The sequence below is a fragment of the Anopheles merus genome, chromosome 3R (assembly GCF_017562075.2).
Source record: "Anopheles merus strain MAF chromosome 3R, AmerM5.1, whole genome shotgun sequence".
NCBI lineage: Eukaryota > Metazoa > Arthropoda > Insecta > Diptera > Culicidae > Anopheles > Anopheles merus.
Genome location: NC_054084.1, coordinates 1,363,050 through 1,383,193, shown reverse-complemented (window position 1 = coordinate 1,383,193; position 20,144 = coordinate 1,363,050). Strand labels below are relative to the sequence as shown.

Sequence of the window (20,144 nt, the reverse complement as noted above, 5' to 3'; positions counted from 1 at the left end):
CCCCTACATGCAGCACGCATGCATCTCGGTCGGTCTTCAGCAACACCCACCACCACTACCACCGTCTCATAGATTTCACCCAACTTCCCCTTAGCTTTTTTCCAGGTGTACGGAAGTGCGCGAAGTTTGGAGGGCCGCAAGGGGGTGGTTGATAATGGCAAATGGCCCCCACGAGCAGCGCACCGAGTTGGAGAGTTGATTTGATTTTCTATCACACACTGTGGCGCGTTGTCGAGACAGAACACACTCTTTCTTTTTTTCTGTACGGATAGATTTAAAGCCTGCCATCGATGATGGTATCGAACGAAAACTGAGTCCACCAAATAGGGTAGGACAGGGGAGTTGAAAGGGAGAAAAAAGCTGACACTTGGGAGCTATGTTGGGATGGATTTAATTAAAGCTAAAGAAGTGAAAACACGTTTGCCGTGGTGCTGGTTAGGGCGGTTTGGACCACATTTTGATAATAATGTGAATGGGATAAGATTGAAAAGAGAAAAAGTGAGAAATATAATGCAAGAAAAAATGTGAAAAAACGTATCTCGTAGTTTAGCTGCTTGATTCAAATCATTCACCCTCCACCAAGCAATTCCAACCCCTAATGGAAAGAATACTGCACCGAAAGGTGCGAACATAATTCCTGCTTCTTGTTATGTTTTCCGCGCGTGTATTCTGCTCAAAACGTGCCTCCTTCAAACTGCACGGTGGAAAACCAAATTAAAGTCGGGGAAAAAACGGCCGCAACAGTTCTCCTCTTCTTATTGCGCCGCTCGAAAGCGGACCAGCGGCCCCTTTCTTAGGCTCAGACGCCACCCTCACCACACTGGGCCGGCGGGCTGGTGGTGTGGAAAGTGATGCAGAAACATTGCTTTCCCACCCCACCAACCCGGTTTCGTGGCAGGCACTAACGGAAAATTTCAACCAACCGCCACCACCACCATCCATGGCGCGCGTTTTCTGCGCCATATCCCACGAGGCCGCGCAGAAGGAAATTTCGCGAAGCTAGCTTGCGCACACGACTCTAACACACACACACACACAGAGGCAGGCGTGCATGAGTTTTTGGAGCTTTTTCCATGCACAGTATGTATTGTTGCTAGGAGGTTGCCATGCGGCGGTGAGCGACCACGTTTGGTCTTTGGCTGCTAATTTCGAGCCACGGAGGAGGAAGAGTGTGTTTGGCCAGCAGGGTAAAAGCAAATTTGAAACCAAAGCAAAACAGTGCGACCGAACAAACGAGGCAAACACAAAGTGAGGGAAAATCACTGCTCTTTTGGGGGTGAAAAGCCAACGAGCGGTACAAATCCGTGATCGGAGAAAGACGACGAACCGTGTAAACGCGTTTTTATACGAAATAATATTAACATTTTTGGTTGTAAAATAAAGTTCCACCATGTGTCTTCCAATGCTTTTCAAACCGACAACACACACAACCGGTTCGAAACGCAACCGCTGCGCGAATATCGTGATAAAAAGGTCCCAATCAATAAATGACGCATTAAAAAAAAAGTAAGCAATCTCCCCCCGTGAGCTTAACCGGGTGTGCAGCATCCGCCAGAACCGGTTTGCCGTTTGCATGATTTGGCCGATTATTTGATTCGAACGCATTTATTGTAATGGTTTTTTCTCTCTCTCTCTCTTTCTCTGTGTTTTTTTACTTGACATAATTCCAAAAATCATCACCTCAATGATTTTCAAACTCGTTGAAACGATTTAACAAGCAAAGTTGGTTGTATATTTTAATCGTGCACGGCCGGGCAAACGAGAAGCTGGAATAAGTTGCAGTGGAAAAGCTGGAAAAGCATTCTATTGACAATGACCTACACACAAGAAACACATAAAAAACACAATTTCCTTTCGCTCCTGTGCTTTGTATGGATTACCGGCCCAAATGAAGAGTCACGAATGTTTTTTTAAAAACATTAGCTCTTGGCAGTTGTGTGTTTTTGGCAGCTTTAGTCCCATTTGCCAAAAGCAGAGCATGCCTTTTGTCTGGCACGGGGGTAGCTTTTCCCATGCGCTATGCCCTTGAAAACATCGACCCCTCGAGATGTCATGTGCACACACACGCCCCCCTGCTCAGCAGCATAATGTGTCCATAGCACACAAACGCCCTTATTTTCATTCATTCTCGTAAAAGGGGACTGGCGAGTTTTGCTCAAATGCTGTCCCAATGTTGAATGTTCTTTTCCATCGCCTGCTTCGTCGCAGAGATTGGCACACACCCTGACACATCCATACAACGATGCTACACCTTTCCCCCCGTCTCGTCTGGGGACCACAATTGAAAATGAATCAACCCCCGCAAAACGAAACAAAATTTCTTCAATGAAGTAAAGCCCGAACCGTGGCTTATGTAATGCGGCTGGACCGACCGACCAGGCCGGTCCGAGCAGCGCTGAATGGAAGTCAGGGTCAGTCATCTGACGTACAGCCCGCGGCAGGAGGATGCGATCGGAACTCGGTCTCTGCTCTTCCGTTCCCGTCTATAGGTCCGCTTCATCACGTTCCGATTTTTTCTGAATGTATCCCCCACCAGTCTCCAGCTTACCCCACGAGCCAGAGTCGACAACCCACGCAACCACGGCCAACATAAGGCCTACATCTCTGTAATGTCACGTACGGTACCACTAACTGCTGGCCAGCAAAGTGGGCAGCTTATCTTTCATCAATAAATGTGCTAAACTTAACTCATGATGCCAAACCACCATATACAAGCATAGGTTGGGGCGAAATATCTATGGCTGAGGACACTACTTGGAGCAGGAAACGTGTATTTCTAGTTTCAGAGAGATAGAATGAGAGAGAGACAGTCCCCCAAGCGCTGTCGACCCCAAACTGGACTTGCGGAAAGAGTTATCAGCTAGTACCATCTCCTGAAGACTAAAAGAAGGGTTGCTTAAGACCTGCCGATTGACCCACAATACCTGACGACGCTTCTCAAGCAAATCTTAGCCAGAATGTCCAACCAAAATTGAATTAGAATTTCAAAAATCAGACGCATTCAGCATGGCAAGCTCGTTATGGTGGTCGTTGTTCCATCGCATAACCAATCGAAGTAACTTGGCCAACGCAACCGTTACAAACAGCTCCCCTCCCCTTGCAACCACCCGGCACAGTTCGATTCACGTTGTCATGGAAGATTTTGCACGGTCCCCTTTCTACAAGCACACCATCGGACAGGCACACACACACACACGCACACCCTGTCTACCTTAGGTGAAACGTGCGGAGGCAGACCCATTCAAGAGACGAAGTTCAAGCCAGGGGCCCACACACACATACGGTCGCGGACTGCAGGTTCCGCGCGGAGGAGGAGGACACAAAGCAACCCCTACACCCTAACACAGTAACCGCCGCCACCACCGCGACCACCATCCACCGAATGCGTCTCTCACGCATTACCACCCCACGGCTGTTGTACTTACCCACTGATTCTGCGCTGATTTCTGTGCTGCGACTTCACACAAAACAGCACGAGTTTCCGCTTTGTGGATCACCCGATTTCCTTCGATTTTGAATCGAGTTGACTTCCGTTCTCTTCCCTTTTTGCTTTCTTTTCAAGCGCACACACACACACTCGCACGAACGATGATGGAAATGATGAGTATTCTTGTTTTTCTTTTTCTTTTTTAATAGCAAAACATAACTACGAAATCAATCACTGAACACACGCACTTGATGGAGGTTACTTGGATGTGCGAGGGGAAAGAAAAACTTCATTTTTATGCAGCGACTGCACACAGGTACTGCAAGAAAAGCACACACAAACACGTAAACATATACGAATTAAAACACACAGGCATATACATTTCAAACACTTTAGTACTTTACGTTGGCCACAGGTGACTTTTAATATTTTTTTTCCTGATTGGCAATTTTCCCATAAGCTACCCAAGAGTTGTGCCCGAGAACAAGGCTCTAGAACAGGGCACAATTACACACCTGGCTTTGTCGCTAAATCGAAGAACGATGATGTTCCCTCTTCGTTCTAAAGCCACACAAAAAATAATGATAAATCGATTGCAGACAGGTGGTAGAGAGCAAAAATAAAAAAAGAGCTCAATCATCCATCAAAAACCTGTTCCCTGTAATGTGCCCAGCATCCATAGACGCAGCCGTACACGATCCCGTGCACAAACAAGTTTTATGTTTTTGCAGTCTCAAACGGTCGACACAAAAATGCAACCACATGCCCGTCTGCAGTAGAAACAATAAGGTAACGAGTTTGCATATTTTATGGCTCATCACACACACACACACACACACACACACACACACACACAACACCAAGAGGTGTCTACGGCGAAGGGTCTGGCTAATAAAAACCACGGATACAAAAAACAAAATGCCACAAGCCGAATATTTGTCAGGCAATGTAGGCTTCAAGGCAGGAATATTTGTTTTCCCATTACGCTGCCCGGGATCGTACGAAAGACACAATCGAAAAAGTTTTGCCACAACCGAAATAACGTTTGCTTTCACGCCTAACATGCCCTCTATTGTTCCAGAGCGTACCCCCGATACGCGGAATCGTGTTTCCTCAGCCAAGCTTCTCGCTTCGTGTGACTCTTGCCAGCAGGGCCTGCTATGGTATTATTGATTTTTATGCGAACCAAATTTTGACTACGCCACCGTGAACGCTTTCCAAAATCCTTTTATCGGTGCCGAATTTCCAGTTAGATTGCAATTAGAATATGATCAAATTCAGCCATATACGCTCACGGAAAATCACAATTCACTAATATTCATTTTCGCGTAATATTCCTTCACCCTTTGTAATGCTTTTCGTTGTAACCTTTCGATAGGGTGTCGTTTCGCTAGATTGTTGCAGACCGAAAAACAAAGCTTTTAACCATTTCAAACACTGGTAACAGAAAGCACACTTCCGACGGGGCAGCTAAGCGGCAGTAACAACTTTTTGCACTCTTCTTTCGTAAGGGAGAGAAAAAAAAAACCACACCAACACATAATAATGCTCACTTCGATAACAATAGAAAAATCCACCGTGTTTCAAAAACGGTGGATGGATGAAAAGCAGAACCAAAAGCACACACCAAGCGCGACCCCGACAAACGCACACTTACGCGGTCGCTTTTGTTTTGACACTGTGCGAAGCAACACAAGCGATTCAAGGCACCAAGAGCGGATCAAGCCAGGCTGTATCGTCCCATGCAAATTGACAAATGGCCCCGACCAAGGTGGATTCTGAATTGACAGTTTAGATCACACAAGATTCGTTGGGCTGGATAGGTTTAAAACAATTGTAGTTTTCAGTGGTAGGCATTGAAAAATTATCTCAAAACAGATGGTACTAGGATACTGTATTGTAGGATTGGATTGAAAATACGCTCCTGTTTTCCAGCACTGTGATCTCACCTGACACGGCGCTACTGTCGAAGAGAGCCGGTTGATTTATGACAGTTGACAGTAGAAACGAATCGAAGCAAAATCTCCATTTATTTTTTTCGCTATCGTTCAAGTGTCCGCAACAAATTCCGAACCACTTCAGCCAGAGTTCACCGGGTTTTGCCACTGTTGCCGTGACCACCCCTGCCTGCGCAAGTGGGGTGTTACACGATGGCTCTGCTCAAGTTTCACCGTACGCTGCAGACGACCGATCCGCACACCGTACCGGTGCTGATCGTCGGCCAGCTCCGGCACCTAACGGAGCTACCGTTCGAGCGGATCAGCTCGAAGCTGGAACCGCGCGTCGAACGGGAAACGTACGCCAAGGCCGTATCCTGTCTGCATCCCGCACCGACGGACACGTGTTCGCTCTACCTCGATCTGGCGCGCGTTGCCGCCCTGCCGCTGAAATCTTCCCGGCACAATACCGCGTCCAGGGCGCACTCGATTACGAAGCTGATTCAATCGAACACGACCGGCGTCAGCGAGTCGATCGTAATCGTGTGCGAGAAACAGGACCTGCTGGCATCGGCCTGTGCGGTCGCGCGAGCTTTCCCGCTGTACAGCCGGAAAACGTCCAAGGGCGCCAACGTGGATCCGCCGCCGACGGTTCACATCGAGTTTGTGCTGGTGGGCGGCAACAGTCCGACCGATACGGAGATTACCGAGGAGGATGTGCTGGTGCTGGCCAACGTGACTGTCGGCATCCGGCTGACGGCCCGCATCGTGGACGCGCCGTGCAACGAGATGAACGTGTCCGGATTCTTGTCCGAGGTGGAAGCAATCGCGCTGGAGCTCGGCTTAAAGTCGAAGATCATCCGGGGAGAGGAGCTGCAGCAGAAGGGTTTCGGTGGTATCTACGGTGTCGGTAAGGCGGCGCTGGACCCGCCCGCCCTGGCAGTGCTGTCGCACGAGCCCAAGGGCGCAACGGAGACGGTGGCCTGGGTGGGCAAGGGCATCGTGTTCGATACGGGCGGTCTTAGCATCAAGGGCAAGACGGCGATGCCGGGCATGAAGCGGGACTGTGGCGGTGCTGCCGCTATACTGGGCGGATTCTACGCCGCCGTCAAGAGCGGCTTCCGGCAGAATCTGCACGCCGTGTTCTGCTTGGCGGAAAACTCGGTCGGCCCGTTGGCCACCCGTCCCGACGACATTCATCGGCTGTACTCGGGCTGCACGGTGGAGATCAACAACACGGACGCGGAAGGGCGGCTCGTGCTGGCGGATGGGGTCGTGTACGCGGACCGCGACCTCAAGGCAAACGTGATCCTCGACATGGCAACGCTGACCGGTGCGCAGGGCATCGCGACGGGCAAGTATCACGGTGCGATTCTCACCAACAGCGACGAGTGGGAAGAGAAGGCAATGGAAATCGGACGCCGTACCGGCGATATGCTGTGCCCGGTGCCGTACTGTCCCGAGCTGCACTTCAGCGAGTTTAATTCGGCCGTGGCGGACATGAAAAACTCCGTCATGGATCGTGGCAATGCGCAGGTCAGCTGTGCGGGACTGTTTATTGGGGCGCATCTTGGCTTCGAGTACGGCGGCTCCTGGATGCACGTCGACATGGCGGCCCCGGTGCATAATGGCGAACGTGCAACCGGGTACGGTGTGGCACTGCTGGCCGGGCTGTTCGGAGAACACAGCAAGGCGGCCATTCTGCGTGACATCGCGAACCAACCGACGGTTCTGAGGAACAAGACGGCAGGGAATGGCACGGAACCGCCGCTGAAGAAGGCCTGCTTGGATTGAAGCACGAAAAAGAGCCACCAGAAGACCAACTCCACAAAATTTAGAAATGGCTTTCGCATCACAAGCTCCTTTGTTGATTCGGGGAGAGCTGCACCGGAAAAGAAAGATCTTATTTGACGTACACGGGCTGAATCGTCGCATTTGATGAGGTTGGATATTCATTTTTCATATTAATAAAGCGAATTAGAAATAACAATACAAGAACGCATAGTTAGGATGGACATGTGTTACCACTTGACAATGGAAATAATTTATTGTACATACACAGACAGTTGTTATCACCAATCGTCCGTTCAAATTGCATTCAATGCCGAGATAATAGAATTATTGATTGTTAAAGCGAGCAAACGAGCCGATAATAGAGACTGGGGAACGATCAACCGTTGCCGGACTAATCTAATCGATCATGCCTGTTTCGACCGTAAAGGCCGAATGCGCCATCGCAAACAACGGGAAAGTGTCGCCGCTTCGCTTCGCTATCTGTTCAGCCTTTTCGTCCGAGTTGTTCCGACGCTCCGGATCACAGCGCCCATTCATCAGCAGCGTTACCATGGTTGACCGGCAGCTCGACACGGTGACGGTAATGTGTAGCGGTGTCTGGGCCCCATCCGAAGGTGCATTCACGTCGGCACCATGCTGCAGCAACAGCGCAGCACAGCCAGCATTATTCCATTTGCACGCCGAATGCAACGGTGTCCAGCCCATGTCGGTGCGAGCATTCGGGTCGGACCCGTACCGCAGCAACACCATCGCCATCTCGCGGTTATTGTTGTAGCACGCTTTGTGTAGTGCCGTGTACCCGTCTCGATCGATCGCTTCCACTACGCACGGTTTGCGGCAAACGATGGCTTCCACTATTTCCTGCTTGTTTTCCCCGGCAGCCCACAGGACCTGTCGTTCGTAGCTGGCTAAACAATTTTTACAAAAGCAAAAGTTAATGGAAGGTTTCGAAGTAACAAACGTGGCTTTGCACACCGTTCGGTTCTTTGTCCTCTTCGATTAAATCGTCGGGATCGTCCCATCCGCTTACGAACATGCCGCGCGGCACCTTGCTCATCTTTGCCTCCAGTGCTTCGAGCGTGTCCATTTCCTCCTCCTCCTCTTCAGCGGCATCGTCCTTCGTTAGCGATTTGGCAATGTTATCCCAGTCGTTTAACGTACGATTAGACATTTTGCAATCTGTTTGAGATGGCCGAAGATTGCCGTTCCGCACAAAAATGTATTCCGGGCACCAAGTAGAACCGTTTGTTTGTGTGATGTTTGGGTCATTTGTTTACAATGAACTGTCAAATGCTTTGAGAAATGTTCAGCAGTGGTTAGACGACGGGCTATGTTCCATGGCAAGATGTATGCAAACACGTTCAACATCGCTTTTGGAGAAGAAGGCCATCGATCGAAAAGGTAATTTACTGTCGATTGTTTTCTCTTCATTTTTATCCATTTATCTGCTATCAGATGTTTAGAAATAACTTTCCATAAAGATTTATTGCTATCATACTTTAGTGTGTGTGTTCGTTGCAGTGAAAAATAGTTGTACAAAATCGTCCCCAATTGCCTGAGTATAAATATACGCATCAGTGATCCCAACAGTTTTTACCCTTTCACCAAAAAATCACAAACGTAACAATCATTGAGCACGCTGCACCACCCCATTCCATCACCCTATCGCTAAAACTTTAATCTCGGATACACCAGCGGTAAAAGTCCCATCAGGGATGAAATGGCTCCGAGCAATCCGATGGTTTGATTCGACACCGGCAAGATACCGAGTCCGTTAAGGGGAATAAAAACGTCGCACACGTTCTTGATGGTGTCCACGAGCAGTGGTTTGTTTTCCCGATACACAGCATACAGCGTTCGTTGCAGGTTGCGAATGTTCGACCGGCTGTAGTACACAAACAGCCGGTACAGTTCCTGCACGTCCCGGCACAGATTGAACAGGATCGAAATCAACCAAAACCGATTCGATCGATCGACCCATTTGTTTGTGTTGATGTTTTTGTTGATCCCAAACCGCGACAGCCAGACGACGTGATCGGCTAGCAGGAACAGTCCCGATGCTATCTTGCCGAGGGTGATAAACAGTTGTGCGGACAGCTCTTTTAGCTTCAGGCCGGCCGTCGCACTGTACAGCACCTCAAACCCTTTTCCAAAGCGAAGCACTGAAAGGAGAGAATGACAACAGGAAATGATAAAACTCAATGCTCGAGACGCCAACAGTACTCGCTGTACGAACATTTCCGGAATGAACTGAGAATGCTTTCGATGTGTTTCAGCAGCTGTACCGTTTCGATGGATTCCGATCCGTCCTTGCTGGCCCACAGAGCGCGACACGAGTATTGGCACAACCTAGACGAAAAACGAATGAAATCTATTAGTGCTACAGTCGTTCCAGAATTCCCTGCTCCATTCCAGTACCTGGCAACTTTATCCTTTCCCACAGTTTGACTGTTTAGCTTTATGACGATGTCCATGTTTCGGTGTCTCGGTTGTTGTCGTTTGGCTTTAAAGACGCAATACAAGTAACTCACGAACTTAGGGCCGAAACATTAGCGGGACGCTGCTGCACAAACTACAATTCGGATACAAAGTTCACTCCATTCAAGTGGAACGGGGAGAGCCACAATCTTGTTCTGTAATAAAGTAATTATTGACTTTGCCGATAACGAAGATAACAACAAAGCAAAATGATGGAAAACGAACTGACCAGAGTGACCAGAAATACCGATTGACAGATGACCGCCCTAAAACTAGCGATTTTCCATTTATCCTACCGAAAATCACAGATATTTGATTTTTCAGTCGTTTAAGCTTAATCTGTGATGCTTTGGATGCTGTTTCAAGGATTGCTAACCTCATTTGTTACTTATCGCGCTAATGCGCGTTTGTTTGCCTGGCACTTTTTATTTTAATCCGTTAAAAATTAATGTTCATACATGTTCATGTTCATGTTTAATGTTCATGTTCAACAAGTAGAAAATGTCAGTTGCGTGGATTCCGAGAATTTTTCGTCAAAGAAAATCATTTAAATTTGAATTTGAATCTCGCTGTCGGTGGTTAAAGCTTACCCGACAGACAAAGAGAATGAAATTTTCAGGCGAGGGGCAGGTAGAAACACTCGGTGGGGGTCCGGCCCAAGATCGGATCCGAAGTCCGTTGTTTTGGGCTGATAATTAAAAATGGCGGATGGAGCGCTACCAAAGAGAGAATGCGCTCTCTTGCTCCTTCTTCTTCTTCTTCTTCTTCTTCTTTTTGGCACAACAGCCGCTGCCGGTCAAGGCCTGCCTGTACCCACTAGTGAAGTGGGCTTGGCTTTCAGTGGCTTGTTGTTACCATAGCAGGATAGTCAGTCCTACCGATGGGGAGTCAGTCTATTCGGGGCTTGAACCAATGATGGGCAATGTTCGAGTTGACGACTGTACCACCAGGCCGGCGCTCTCTTGCATGTCTTTAAAATACACGAGGCGCTCTCACTGAAAAGAACGCTCGCTCGCACTGTTTCATTATATTTTCGCACACATTCACACATGTGTAATTGTGTGAGTGCAAATATGTGTAGAAACCAAAACATGCTCACGCCTCTGCGTAATTCCGCGTATTTCCAACCGTCTCCCCCTGATTCTACATGCCCCTCGCCTGAAAGTCACACACTTTTTCATTCTCTTTGCTAGCGGGATAATCATTAAAATAATTGATTAAATTTAAATTGTTGCGTTCTCAACAGTGCTCCTGCCGAAATCTGCCAATATAATCTGGCCACACTGGAGCTGACCACAGCTTCCCGTTTATCACACGTGTTTGATGGTTTCAATTCAAAGCGAGATCGGACAGCGTTTGGGAAAACGTTTGCCTTATTTTTGTACGCTCTGTTTTGTTTAACTTGAGGAAAGCAAATTTATTGTCCGTACGGGTCAAATTCGTCTGGTATAGATTGTTGATTTTTTTATTAGTGTGAACAATTGCTTGACGCTAGTTAGTGTGTACATTCACTCACTTACGGCTATATCCTAGTCGTTCAAACACGCTGCCGCCGCCACTGCTGGCGACCGGGCCGCTGCGCCCAACTTTTGTCATTTTCGAATCGAGGCTGAATCTTTTCACCCGCTGCACGATGTCCTTCGCGCTGCTGGAGGATGTCTGGGAGCCTAAGCTGAGCCGTGCTGTGATCGGTTGCTTGTGGCGCGATCCCCCACCGATCGTGTCCGCTTTCAACCCGCTTCGCACGGGGGACACCTTGGTGACGGGTGGTGGTTTCATGTGCACTACCTTCTTTGTACCGTGCAGGGATCCGGGCAATCGTTTCAGCGAGACAGTAGTGCTGGTTCCCGTTCTAACCGCACCCCCGAGACGTTGCTTGACCGAGACTTCCTTCTCGTCGAACCTCATGCGACTGACTGGTGCTGGTTTGGAATTTGGAGGCTTTTGCAGCTTTCTTGGGGCAATTTCAAGCACCTCATCCTCTTCGGAAAACGAAACCGACTTTAGCGTGCCTCCTCCGCCCATCATCGGATAGTCCTCCAGATCGTCCTCATCCGAGGATGTAGGCAGGGCCGCCTTAGCGGGCATCTTTTTCACCAGAATTACCTTCTGCTGGGAGGGACGGATTATCGTCGGAGTTGTCGAAGATTTACCATTGGTAGTGGTTGTTTTTAAAATGCTGGAGGATATTGTGCTACCGTTGTCGGTCACCGTTCGGCCACCTAGCCGCGAAAAGATGGAACTCGAAGCGGAAGTTGTTATCTGTACTGGTGGGGCTGCTTTCGAGCTTACTTTACTCGGCGGTTCGCTTTCTTTGTTCAGTCGATCGAAGATGCCACCCCGCTTGGTACCCGCCTTTGACACCGTGGAAAGAACGTCGGAGCTGTGGGAGGATTTGGTGTCCTGTGCCTTTTCCAGGATTTCTCTACTTCGCGGGGTGCTGCCGGAAGGAAGAGTGATTTTATATTTACCCTCGTGTTCGGGCAAGACGCGTCGAGCTTTTGATTCCACCTTCGACGATACGGCAGTAGTTGATACAGTTCCTGAGGAAGACGCAGTTTATAGGGAAAGTTTAATGGTAATTGTTGCCGTTGCGCGGTTTGCCATCTCTCTTACTCGTGAATCCAGTCTTGTCCGTCCTTTTGCTGCCATTGCTAACCGAGGCAGTGCTCGGAGTAGCTGAAACTGTCGCAACTGGGACTGGAACGTCCGGCTCTGGCACGGACAGCACCTTGTCTCTGGCGCTCTGCTCGTGGACCTTCTTAGCGTGGCGCAAGATCGCTATTATGTCGCCCATCGTAGTGATGCCCATCTCGCGAAGGTACTCCTTGTTCAGGTCCATCAGCATGTCCATTTGGATGCGATTCTCCACAAACACGTGCGCATATGTCGCGGCTGCCGGCGACGGAATATCTGCGTTGGTAAAGAACTTTACCCATGTTGCTGTAAGTAAGATGTGAGTTAGTTAGAACGAGCCATTGCTATGCACACCCCAAACAAATGGTGCTCTTCAGCATCCACAACAAACCTGCCGTCGGAGTCGGCATTGTGGCCACTGAATAGAATACTGTTGGTCAGTTGGCCTGTTTCCAGTGGCAGCGTCCCAGTAGCTTCGCCGCGTTCCAGCAACTCTCCCGAAAAAACACAACTTTTCATCAACTTTTTCGCCGTATTTGGCCCAAAAATAAAGCCTGCGGCTTGGAAAATTTGTTAATTGTCAAACTGCAAGAAAAAAAAACACGATCTCCTGTCAATGCTGTCAGTTGCGTATCCCTTTGCTGGCAGTTTATTTGTTTGGTTCATCCCAACAGCTAAGGGCTGTGCATAAAAGTTAACTTTGTGTACTTAACAAATTCCAAAATTTCTTTTAGTTTGTTACTAATCAAGATGAGATAATTTCAAACGTAAAATTAAATGAATGTATTCACCGCTCCCACTGTGCAAACTGCCAGCCTGCGCTGACGTCTGTCACACTGTGTGCGAGGTGTGCGCGTGCATGTGTGTGTGCGGCGCAATTTCCCAAATGGACGCGTGTATTTCATCACGGGCAGCATTTTGTTCGCAGTGAAATTTCCTTCTCCCCACACTGTAAACCGTTCAGAACGAACCAAAACAATTGACAACGGCTGCCGGGACACTCCGGGCACGGAGTAGTGCTGAAAGCAGCTCGGGAAACGGTGGATTTTAGGCGCAGTGTGCCTTTTTCTTCCCTGGCTGGTTCCGTGCGCTGACTGCAGACTGTACGCCGTTGTTGCTGTGCGGCGAAGAAGAGAAAGAAAACGCACACTACGAACGGGTGAGCGTTGCGTTGCTCCTGTGCTTGACCTTAGTCATCCCTTCTCCGAGTGTGTGTTTTCGTTTAGCGAAAATTCGTACAGCCTTGGCGTGAAGCAGTCGAATTCCGACCGTCAGGATGAGTGGAGAATCGAAGGCGCCATTGCGCTTGGTAAAGCGCGTACAGTTCGGCATCCTGTCGCCGGACGAAATCCGTCGTATGTCGGTGACGGAGGGCGGCATACAGTATGCGGAAACGATGGAAGGTGGCCGGCCGAAGCTGTGCGGCCTGATGGACCCACGGCAGGGTGTGATCGAGCGAACGTCCCGGTGTCAAACGTGTGCGGGTAACATGACCGAATGCCCGGGCCACTTTGGGCATATCGATCTGGCCAAACCGGTGTTTCACATCGGCTTCATCACGAAGACGATCAAAATATTGCGCTGCGTGTGTTTCTACTGCTCCAAGATGCTCGTGTCGCCACAGAACCCAAAGATCAAGGAGATCGTTCTGAAGTCGAAGGGCCAGCCCCGCAAGCGCCTCGCCTATGTGTATGATCTGTGCAAGGGAAAGAAAATCTGCGAAGGCGGTGAAGACATGGACATGTCCAAGGAGCCAACGGCGGACGGTGCGAAGAAGCAGGGCCACGGCGGTTGCGGTCACTACCAGCCATCGATCCGGCGTACCGGCCTGGACCTGATGGCCGAGTGGAAGGATGTAAACGATGAGAACCAAGAGAAAAAGATCCAGGTTTCGGCCGAGCGGGTGTATGAAATTCTGAAGCACATTACCGACGAAGAGTGTTTCGTGCTCGGCATGGATCCAAAGTTTGCGCGTCCCGATTGGATGATCATCACCGTGCTGCCGGTACCGCCGCTGGCCGTCCGGCCCGCCGTCGTGATGTTCGGCGCAACCAAGAATCAGGACGATTTAACGCACAAACTGTCCGACATCATCAAGGCGAACAACGAGCTGAAGAAGAACGAAGCTACCGGGGCGGCCGCACACGTCATTGCGGAAAACATCAAGATGCTGCAGTTCCATGTGGCCACGCTGGTCGACAACGATATGCCCGGTATGCCGAAAGCGATGCAGAAGAGTGGCAAACCGCTCAAAGCGATCAAGGCGCGTCTGAAGGGAAAGGAGGGCCGTATTCGCGGTAACTTGATGGGTAAGCGTGTCGATTTCTCGGCCCGTACCGTCATTACGCCCGATCCGAACCTGCGCATCGATCAGGTCGGCGTTCCACGCTCCGTAGCGCAGAACATGACCTTCCCCGAGCTGGTGACGCCGTTCAACATCGATCGCATGCAGGAGCTGGTACGTCGCGGTAACTCACAGTACCCGGGCGCCAAGTACATTGTGCGCGACAATGGCGAGCGAATCGATCTGCGGTTCCATCCGAAGTCGTCCGATCTGCATCTGCAGTGCGGGTACAAGGTGGAGCGCCATCTGCGCGACGACGATCTGGTCATTTTCAACCGTCAGCCCACGCTACACAAAATGAGTATGATGGGGCATCGGGTGAAAGTGTTGCCGTGGTCCACGTTTCGGATGAATCTTAGCTGCACCTCGCCGTACAACGCCGATTTCGACGGTGACGAGATGAACCTGCACGTACCGCAGTCGATGGAGACGCGGGCGGAGATCGAAAACATTCACATCACTCCGCGCCAGATCATTACGCCGCAGGCCAACAAACCCGTCATGGGTATTGTGCAGGATACGCTGACGGCGGTGCGTAAGATGACCAAGCGCGACGTTTTCATCGAGAAGGAACAGATGATGAACCTGCTCATGTTCTTGCCAACATGGGACGGTAAAATGCCCCAGCCCGCCATTCTCAAGCCGAAGCCGCTGTGGACGGGCAAGCAGATCTTTACGCTCATCATCCCCGGCAACGTGAACATGATCCGCACGCATTCCACCCATCCGGACGAGGAGGACGATGGACCGTACAAGTGGATCTCGCCCGGCGACACGAAGGTCATGGTCGAGCACGGCGATCTGATCATGGGCATCCTGTGCAAGAAAACGCTCGGTACTTCGGCTGGGTCGCTGCTGCATATCGTGTTTCTGGAGCTGGGACACGAAATTGCCGGCCGGTTTTACGGTAACATCCAGACGGTCGTCAACAACTGGCTGTTGTTGGAGGGTCACAGCATCGGTATCGGTGACACCATTGCCGATCCGCAGACGTACGCCGAAATCCAGCGCGCCATTAAGAAAGCCAAGGAGGACGTGATAGGCGTGATCCAGAAGGCGCACAACATGGAGCTGGAACCGACGCCCGGTAACACGCTGCGACAGACGTTCGAGAATCAGGTGAACCGTATCCTGAACGATGCTCGTGACAAAACTGGTGGTTCCGCCAAGAAGTCGCTTACCGAGTACAACAACCTGAAGGCTATGGTCGTTTCCGGTTCCAAGGGATCCAACATTAACATTTCTCAGGTGAGTTTCGCTCAGTGTAACCGGTTGCGTCTTCATTAACACGGGATTCTCTTTTCCCTTGGGCAGGTTATTGCTTGTGTAGGCCAACAGAACGTCGAGGGTAAGCGCATTCCGTTCGGTTTCCGCAAACGCACACTGCCGCACTTCATCAAGGACGATTACGGTCCCGAGTCTCGTGGGTTCGTGGAAAATTCGTACCTTGCCGGGCTGACGCCGACCGAGTTCTACTTCCACGCCATGGGTGGTCGTGAAGGTTTGATTGATACTGCCGTCAAAACGGCCGAAACCGGTTACATTCAGCGTCGTTTGATCAAGGCTATGGAGTCCGTGATGGTCAACTACGACGGCACGGTGCGTAATTCAGTGGGGCAGCTGATTCAGCTGCGTTACGGCGAGGACGGTCTGTGCGGAGAGACGGTCGAGTTCCAGAACCTGCCAACGATCAAGCTCTCGAACAAGGTGTTCGAGAAGCGGTACCGCTTCGATCCGACCAACGAGCGTACGCTGCGGAGGATTTTCAACGAGGACGTCATCAAGGAGCTGACCGAATCGTCGTCCGTCATTCAGGAGATTGAGGCCGAGTACGAACAGCTGTTGCGCGATCGCGAAGCACTACGACAGATCTTCCCGAACGGCGACTCGAAGGTCGTACTGCCCTGCAATCTGCAGCGCATGATCTGGAACGTGCAGAAGATTTTCCACATCAACAAACGCTCGCCGACGGATCTGTCGCCGCTGAAGGTGATCCAGGGCGTGCGAGATCTGCTGCAACGTTGCGTGATCGTGGCCGGCACGGATCGGCTGTCGAAGCAGGCCAACGAGAACGCGACGCTGCTGTTCCAGTGTCTGGTGCGTTCGACGCTCTGCACAAAATACGTGGCCGAGGAGTTCCGGCTGAACAACGAAGCGTTCGAGTGGTTGATCGGTGAAATCGAGACGCGCTTCCAGCAGGCTCAGTGTAACCCGGGCGAGATGGTCGGTGCGTTGGCGGCCCAGTCGCTCGGCGAGCCGGCCACACAGATGACACTGAACACGTTCCACTTTGCCGGTGTGTCGTCCAAGAACGTAACGCTCGGTGTGCCACGTTTGAAGGAAATTATCAACATTTCCAAGCGTCCCAAGGCGCCTTCGCTGACCGTCTTCCTGACGGGCGGAGCGGCCCGTGACGCCGAAAAGGCCAAGAACGTGCTGTGCCGTTTGGAGCACACGACACTGCGTAAGGTGACGGCCAACACGGCCATCTACTACGATCCCGATCCGCAGCGTACGGTCATTGCCGAGGATCAGGAGTTCGTGAACGTGTACTACGAAATGCCCGACTTTGACCCGACGCGCATTTCCCCGTGGTTGTTGCGTATCGAGCTGGACCGTAAGCGAATGACGGACAAAAAGCTGACCATGGAACAGATCGCGGAGAAGATCAATGCCGGTTTCGGAGACGACTTGAACTGCATCTTCAACGACGACAATGCGGACAAGCTTGTGCTGCGCATCCGTATCATGAACGAGGACAACAAATTCCAGGAGAACGAGGAGGAAAACATGGACAAGATGGAGGACGACATGTTCCTGCGGTGTATCGAGGCGAACATGCTGTCGGACATGACGCTGCAGGGCATCGAAGCGATCGGCAAGGTGTACATGCATCTGCCGCAAACCGATGCGAAGAAGCGTATCGTCATCACGCCCGAGGGTGAGTTCAAGCCGATCGGCGAATGGTTGCTGGAAACGGACGGTACCTCCATGATGAAGGTGCTGAGCGAGCGGGACGTCGATCCGGTGCGCACGTACAGCAACGACATCTGTGAGATCTTCTCCGTGCTGGGCATCGAAGCCGTGCGAAAGTCGGTCGAGAAGGAAATGAACAACGTGCTGCAGTTCTACGGTCTTTACGTGAACTACCGACATCTGGCCCTGCTGTGTGACGTTATGACGGCGAAGGGTCATTTGATGGCCATCACTCGACACGGCATTAACCGACAGGACACGGGTGCGCTGATGAGATGTTCGTTCGAGGAAACGGTTGACGTGTTGAACGATGCTGCGGCCCACGCGGAGGTCGATCCGATGCGTGGCGTGTCGGAGAACATCATCCTCGGCCAGCTGCCTCGAATGGGAACCGGTTGTTTCGATTTGCTGCTAGACGCGGAGAAATGTAAGCTGGGTATGGAAATTCCGCACACCTCGATACTGGGTGGCACGGGAATGTTCTTCGGTTCGGCGGCGACACCAAGCATGACACCGTGGCAACAGTCGGCCACCCCCGGCTACGGTGGATGGTCTCCATCCGGCCCGGCCAGTGGCATGACGCCCGGTGGGCCCAGCTTCTCGCCATCGGCACAATCGGACGCATCGGGAATGTCTCCCTCGTCCTGGTCCCCGATTCGAGGATCACCCAGCTCTCCCGGTCCATCGATGTCGCCGTACCCGCCGTCGTCGCCATCAATGTCACCGTCCTACTCGCCGAGCAGTCCAAACTACGCGCCGAACTCACCGGGCGGTGCGTCGCCATCGTACTCTCCGACCAGCCCCTGCTATTCGCAACCGAGCCCACAGTATTCGCCGGGCAGCTCGAACTACTCCCCAAGCAGTCCCAACATCCACTCTGCGACGCAAAACTATTCGCCCACGTCGCCAAGCTATTCGCCGATGTCTCCCATGCATCCGACGAGCGCATCCAACTTTGCCAGCCCGGCCTACTCCCCGACGAGTCCGTCGTATTCGCCGACCTCGCCCAGCTATTCACCTTCCTCTCCCGTCTTTTCACCGACCAGTCCGTCGTACTCACCGTCGAGCCCTTCGTACTCCCCGACCAGCCCGTCCTACTCACCGACAAGCCCATCCTACTCACCAACATCGCCGAACTTTACTCCCGTCACACCGTCCTACTCGCCGTCGAGCCCGAACTATTCGCCCACCTCACCGCACTACTCTCCGGCATCTCCCAGCTACTCGCCTTCTTCGCCGAAATATTCTCCCACATCGCCGAGTTACTCGCCGACCTCACCGTCTTACATCGGCAGTCCGCACTACACACCCGCCAGCCCACAGTACGGGCAAGCGAGCCCGAACTATTCCCCGACGTCGCCGAGCTACTCGCCCTCTTCGCCGCAGCACTCGCCTGGCAGCAGCAGCAATCACTACAGCATCGGCTCGTCATCGTACTCGCAAACGCCGGCACCGTACTCGCCCAACATGTCCTCGTACTCGCCCAGCAGTCCGAAGTACTCGCCGACCAGCCCGGTGTACACGTCGAGCTCGCCGACCTATTCGCCCTCTTCGCCGGCCTATTCACCGACACCGCAGGGTTACAGTCCGTCGAGCCCGGCCAGTCCTACCTACTCGCCGACGAGTCCATCGTACGACGATAGCAATGAGGACTAAGGGTATGTATCGATGTGATCGCGGAATAAAGTGCATTTTTAGTGTAATAAAACTTGTTGTTTTGTTTTAGGCTTTCTGATAGCAATTACATGCATCGCGGAGCATATGTTAACATTCTCTACGTTACTGCTGATTCTGCTCGTTACCCTGCGTCAAATCTGTTTCATATCAACGGGAATTCTTTTACACCGTGGAATACTGTTTTTCAAAAGCGATGAATATTATTTAATTTACAATTAACAACAACTGCAATGAATGCAGAAAGGGAAGGATTATGTTTGTGCTTTTTTTCTCTCAATACGCTACAACGAAACTAGTTGGTGGCGATATAGCATTTTAGTACTGCTAAACCAGAAGCAAATGATATGTATAAGTGAAACAGCGGAACCTTAATAAGTGGAACGCCGCCGCAAATGCAAGGTAGGAAATGGCGATCCATTTATTACTCATCTGGTCATCATATAATGAGTGGTAGTGGTCCCGACACTCCTTCTGCACTGGGATGGAATAAGTTTCACGTGTAAATGATATTTTTTAAGAATTATAGAATGATAATACACTATATTCAACACACCATTTCAATAAAAAGATTCAAAACGGATATTGTTTCGACTTTTCTACAGTTTTGCTACATCATTGATTCGAAGTGTTCGCTTTCGCTTGGTCGGTAAATTAACTTAAATCATGTTCCTATGATATTGACATCATAAAATGTGCTTTTCTTCGCAGTGAACAAGTTATCGAACAATGTTCAAATAAATAAAAACTTATAAATATTGTGTAAAATTAATGAACCTAAAACCGAGTGCAACAGTAAATGAGACAATTTAATAAGGTAAACTAGGAATGTGTATATAATTTATGTTGAACTTTCATTCATGTTTGAGTTTTACAA

The 20,144-nt window shown here is 50.7% G+C and overlaps 6 protein-coding genes across 21 annotated transcripts in view; 2 read left to right on the top strand and 4 right to left on the bottom strand.

Moving 5' to 3' along the window:
• Window positions 1-5,145, bottom strand: part of LOC121595247 (kinesin-like protein KIF21B) — a 39,719-nt gene extending 34,574 nt beyond the window's left edge. For 6 of the 16 annotated variants that reach the window (XR_006005143.1, XM_041919071.1, XM_041919057.1 and 3 more), the window contains exons 1-2: window positions 4,981-5,121; window positions 3,426-3,746 (exon numbers count right to left, since the gene is read on the bottom strand). The gene's annotated coding sequence lies outside the window, so the exon portion shown is untranslated. The other 10 variants (XM_041919067.1, XM_041919060.1, XM_041919063.1 and 7 more) reach the window with 10 other exon arrangements.
• Window positions 5,146-5,324: 179 nt separating this feature from the next.
• Window positions 5,325-7,348, top strand: LOC121596456 (probable aminopeptidase NPEPL1). The gene has a single exon (XM_041921437.1). It carries the CDS (start codon window positions 5,578-5,580, stop codon window positions 7,156-7,158), a length of 1,581 nt encoding a protein of 526 aa, XP_041777371.1. The 5' UTR covers window positions 5,325-5,577; the 3' UTR covers window positions 7,159-7,348.
• Window positions 7,349-7,375: 27 nt separating this feature from the next.
• Window positions 7,376-8,432, bottom strand: LOC121596457 (ankyrin repeat domain-containing protein 49). Its single transcript, XM_041921438.1, has 2 exons — window positions 8,134-8,432; window positions 7,376-8,066 (listed from the first exon to the last, which is right to left on the bottom strand). The coding sequence occupies exons 1-2, from the start codon at window positions 8,327-8,329 to the stop codon at window positions 7,555-7,557; spliced, it is 708 nt and encodes a 235-aa protein (XP_041777372.1). The 5' UTR covers window positions 8,330-8,432; the 3' UTR covers window positions 7,376-7,554.
• Window positions 8,433-8,614: 182 nt separating this feature from the next.
• Window positions 8,615-9,853, bottom strand: LOC121596458 (peroxisomal membrane protein 11B). Its single transcript, XM_041921439.1, has 3 exons — window positions 9,577-9,853; window positions 9,395-9,507; window positions 8,615-9,320 (listed from the first exon to the last, which is right to left on the bottom strand). Exons 1-3 carry the CDS (start codon window positions 9,630-9,632, stop codon window positions 8,827-8,829), a joined length of 663 nt encoding a protein of 220 aa, XP_041777373.1. The 5' UTR covers window positions 9,633-9,853; the 3' UTR covers window positions 8,615-8,826.
• Window positions 9,854-10,970: 1,117 nt separating this feature from the next.
• Window positions 10,971-12,898, bottom strand: LOC121595508 (uncharacterized protein C19orf47 homolog). The gene is made up of 3 exons (XM_041919541.1): window positions 12,665-12,898; window positions 12,253-12,579; window positions 10,971-12,179 (listed from the first exon to the last, which is right to left on the bottom strand). The coding sequence occupies exons 1-3, from the start codon at window positions 12,681-12,683 to the stop codon at window positions 11,149-11,151; spliced, it is 1,377 nt and encodes a 458-aa protein (XP_041775475.1). The 5' UTR covers window positions 12,684-12,898; the 3' UTR covers window positions 10,971-11,148.
• Window positions 12,899-13,090: 192 nt separating this feature from the next.
• On the top strand, window positions 13,091-19,850 carry LOC121595505 (DNA-directed RNA polymerase II subunit RPB1). The gene is made up of 3 exons (XM_041919539.1): window positions 13,091-15,865; window positions 15,932-19,251; window positions 19,320-19,850. The coding sequence occupies exons 1-2, from the start codon at window positions 13,550-13,552 to the stop codon at window positions 19,247-19,249; spliced, it is 5,634 nt and encodes a 1,877-aa protein (XP_041775473.1). The 5' UTR covers window positions 13,091-13,549; the 3' UTR covers window positions 19,250-19,251; window positions 19,320-19,850.
• The last annotated feature ends 294 nt before the right edge of the window (window positions 19,851-20,144 follow it).

What these genes read in the sequence shown, in the direction of transcription:
- LOC121596457 (XM_041921438.1), bottom strand. Translation starts at nt 8,329, where the DNA reads ATGTCTAATCGTACGTTAAACGACTGGGATAACATTGCCAAATCGCTA. An exon ending in AGAGGACAAAGAACCGAACG is followed by an intron (nt 8,067 to 8,133) that starts GTGTGCAAAGCC and finishes AAAATTGTTTAG; the next exon opens with CCAGCTACGAACGACAGGTC.
- LOC121596456 (XM_041921437.1), top strand. Translation starts at nt 5,578, where the DNA reads ATGGCTCTGCTCAAGTTTCACCGTACGCTGCAGACGACCGATCCGCAC.
- LOC121595508 (XM_041919541.1), bottom strand. An exon ending in GGACAAGACTGGATTCACGA is followed by an intron (nt 12,180 to 12,252) that starts GTAAGAGAGATG and finishes CGTCTTCCTCAG; the next exon opens with GAACTGTATCAACTACTGCC.
- LOC121595505 (XM_041919539.1), top strand. Translation starts at nt 13,550, where the DNA reads ATGAGTGGAGAATCGAAGGCGCCATTGCGCTTGGTAAAGCGCGTACAG. An exon ending in CCAACATTAACATTTCTCAG is followed by an intron (nt 15,866 to 15,931) that starts GTGAGTTTCGCT and finishes TCCCTTGGGCAG; the next exon opens with GTTATTGCTTGTGTAGGCCA.
- LOC121596458 (XM_041921439.1), bottom strand. Translation starts at nt 9,632, where the DNA reads ATGGACATCGTCATAAAGCTAAACAGTCAAACTGTGGGAAAGGATAAA. An exon ending in GGAAAGGATAAAGTTGCCAG is followed by an intron (nt 9,508 to 9,576) that starts GTACTGGAATGG and finishes TTTTTCGTCTAG; the next exon opens with GTTGTGCCAATACTCGTGTC. An exon ending in TCTCAGTTCATTCCGGAAAT is followed by an intron (nt 9,321 to 9,394) that starts GTTCGTACAGCG and finishes CTCTCCTTTCAG; the next exon opens with TGCTTCGCTTTGGAAAAGGG.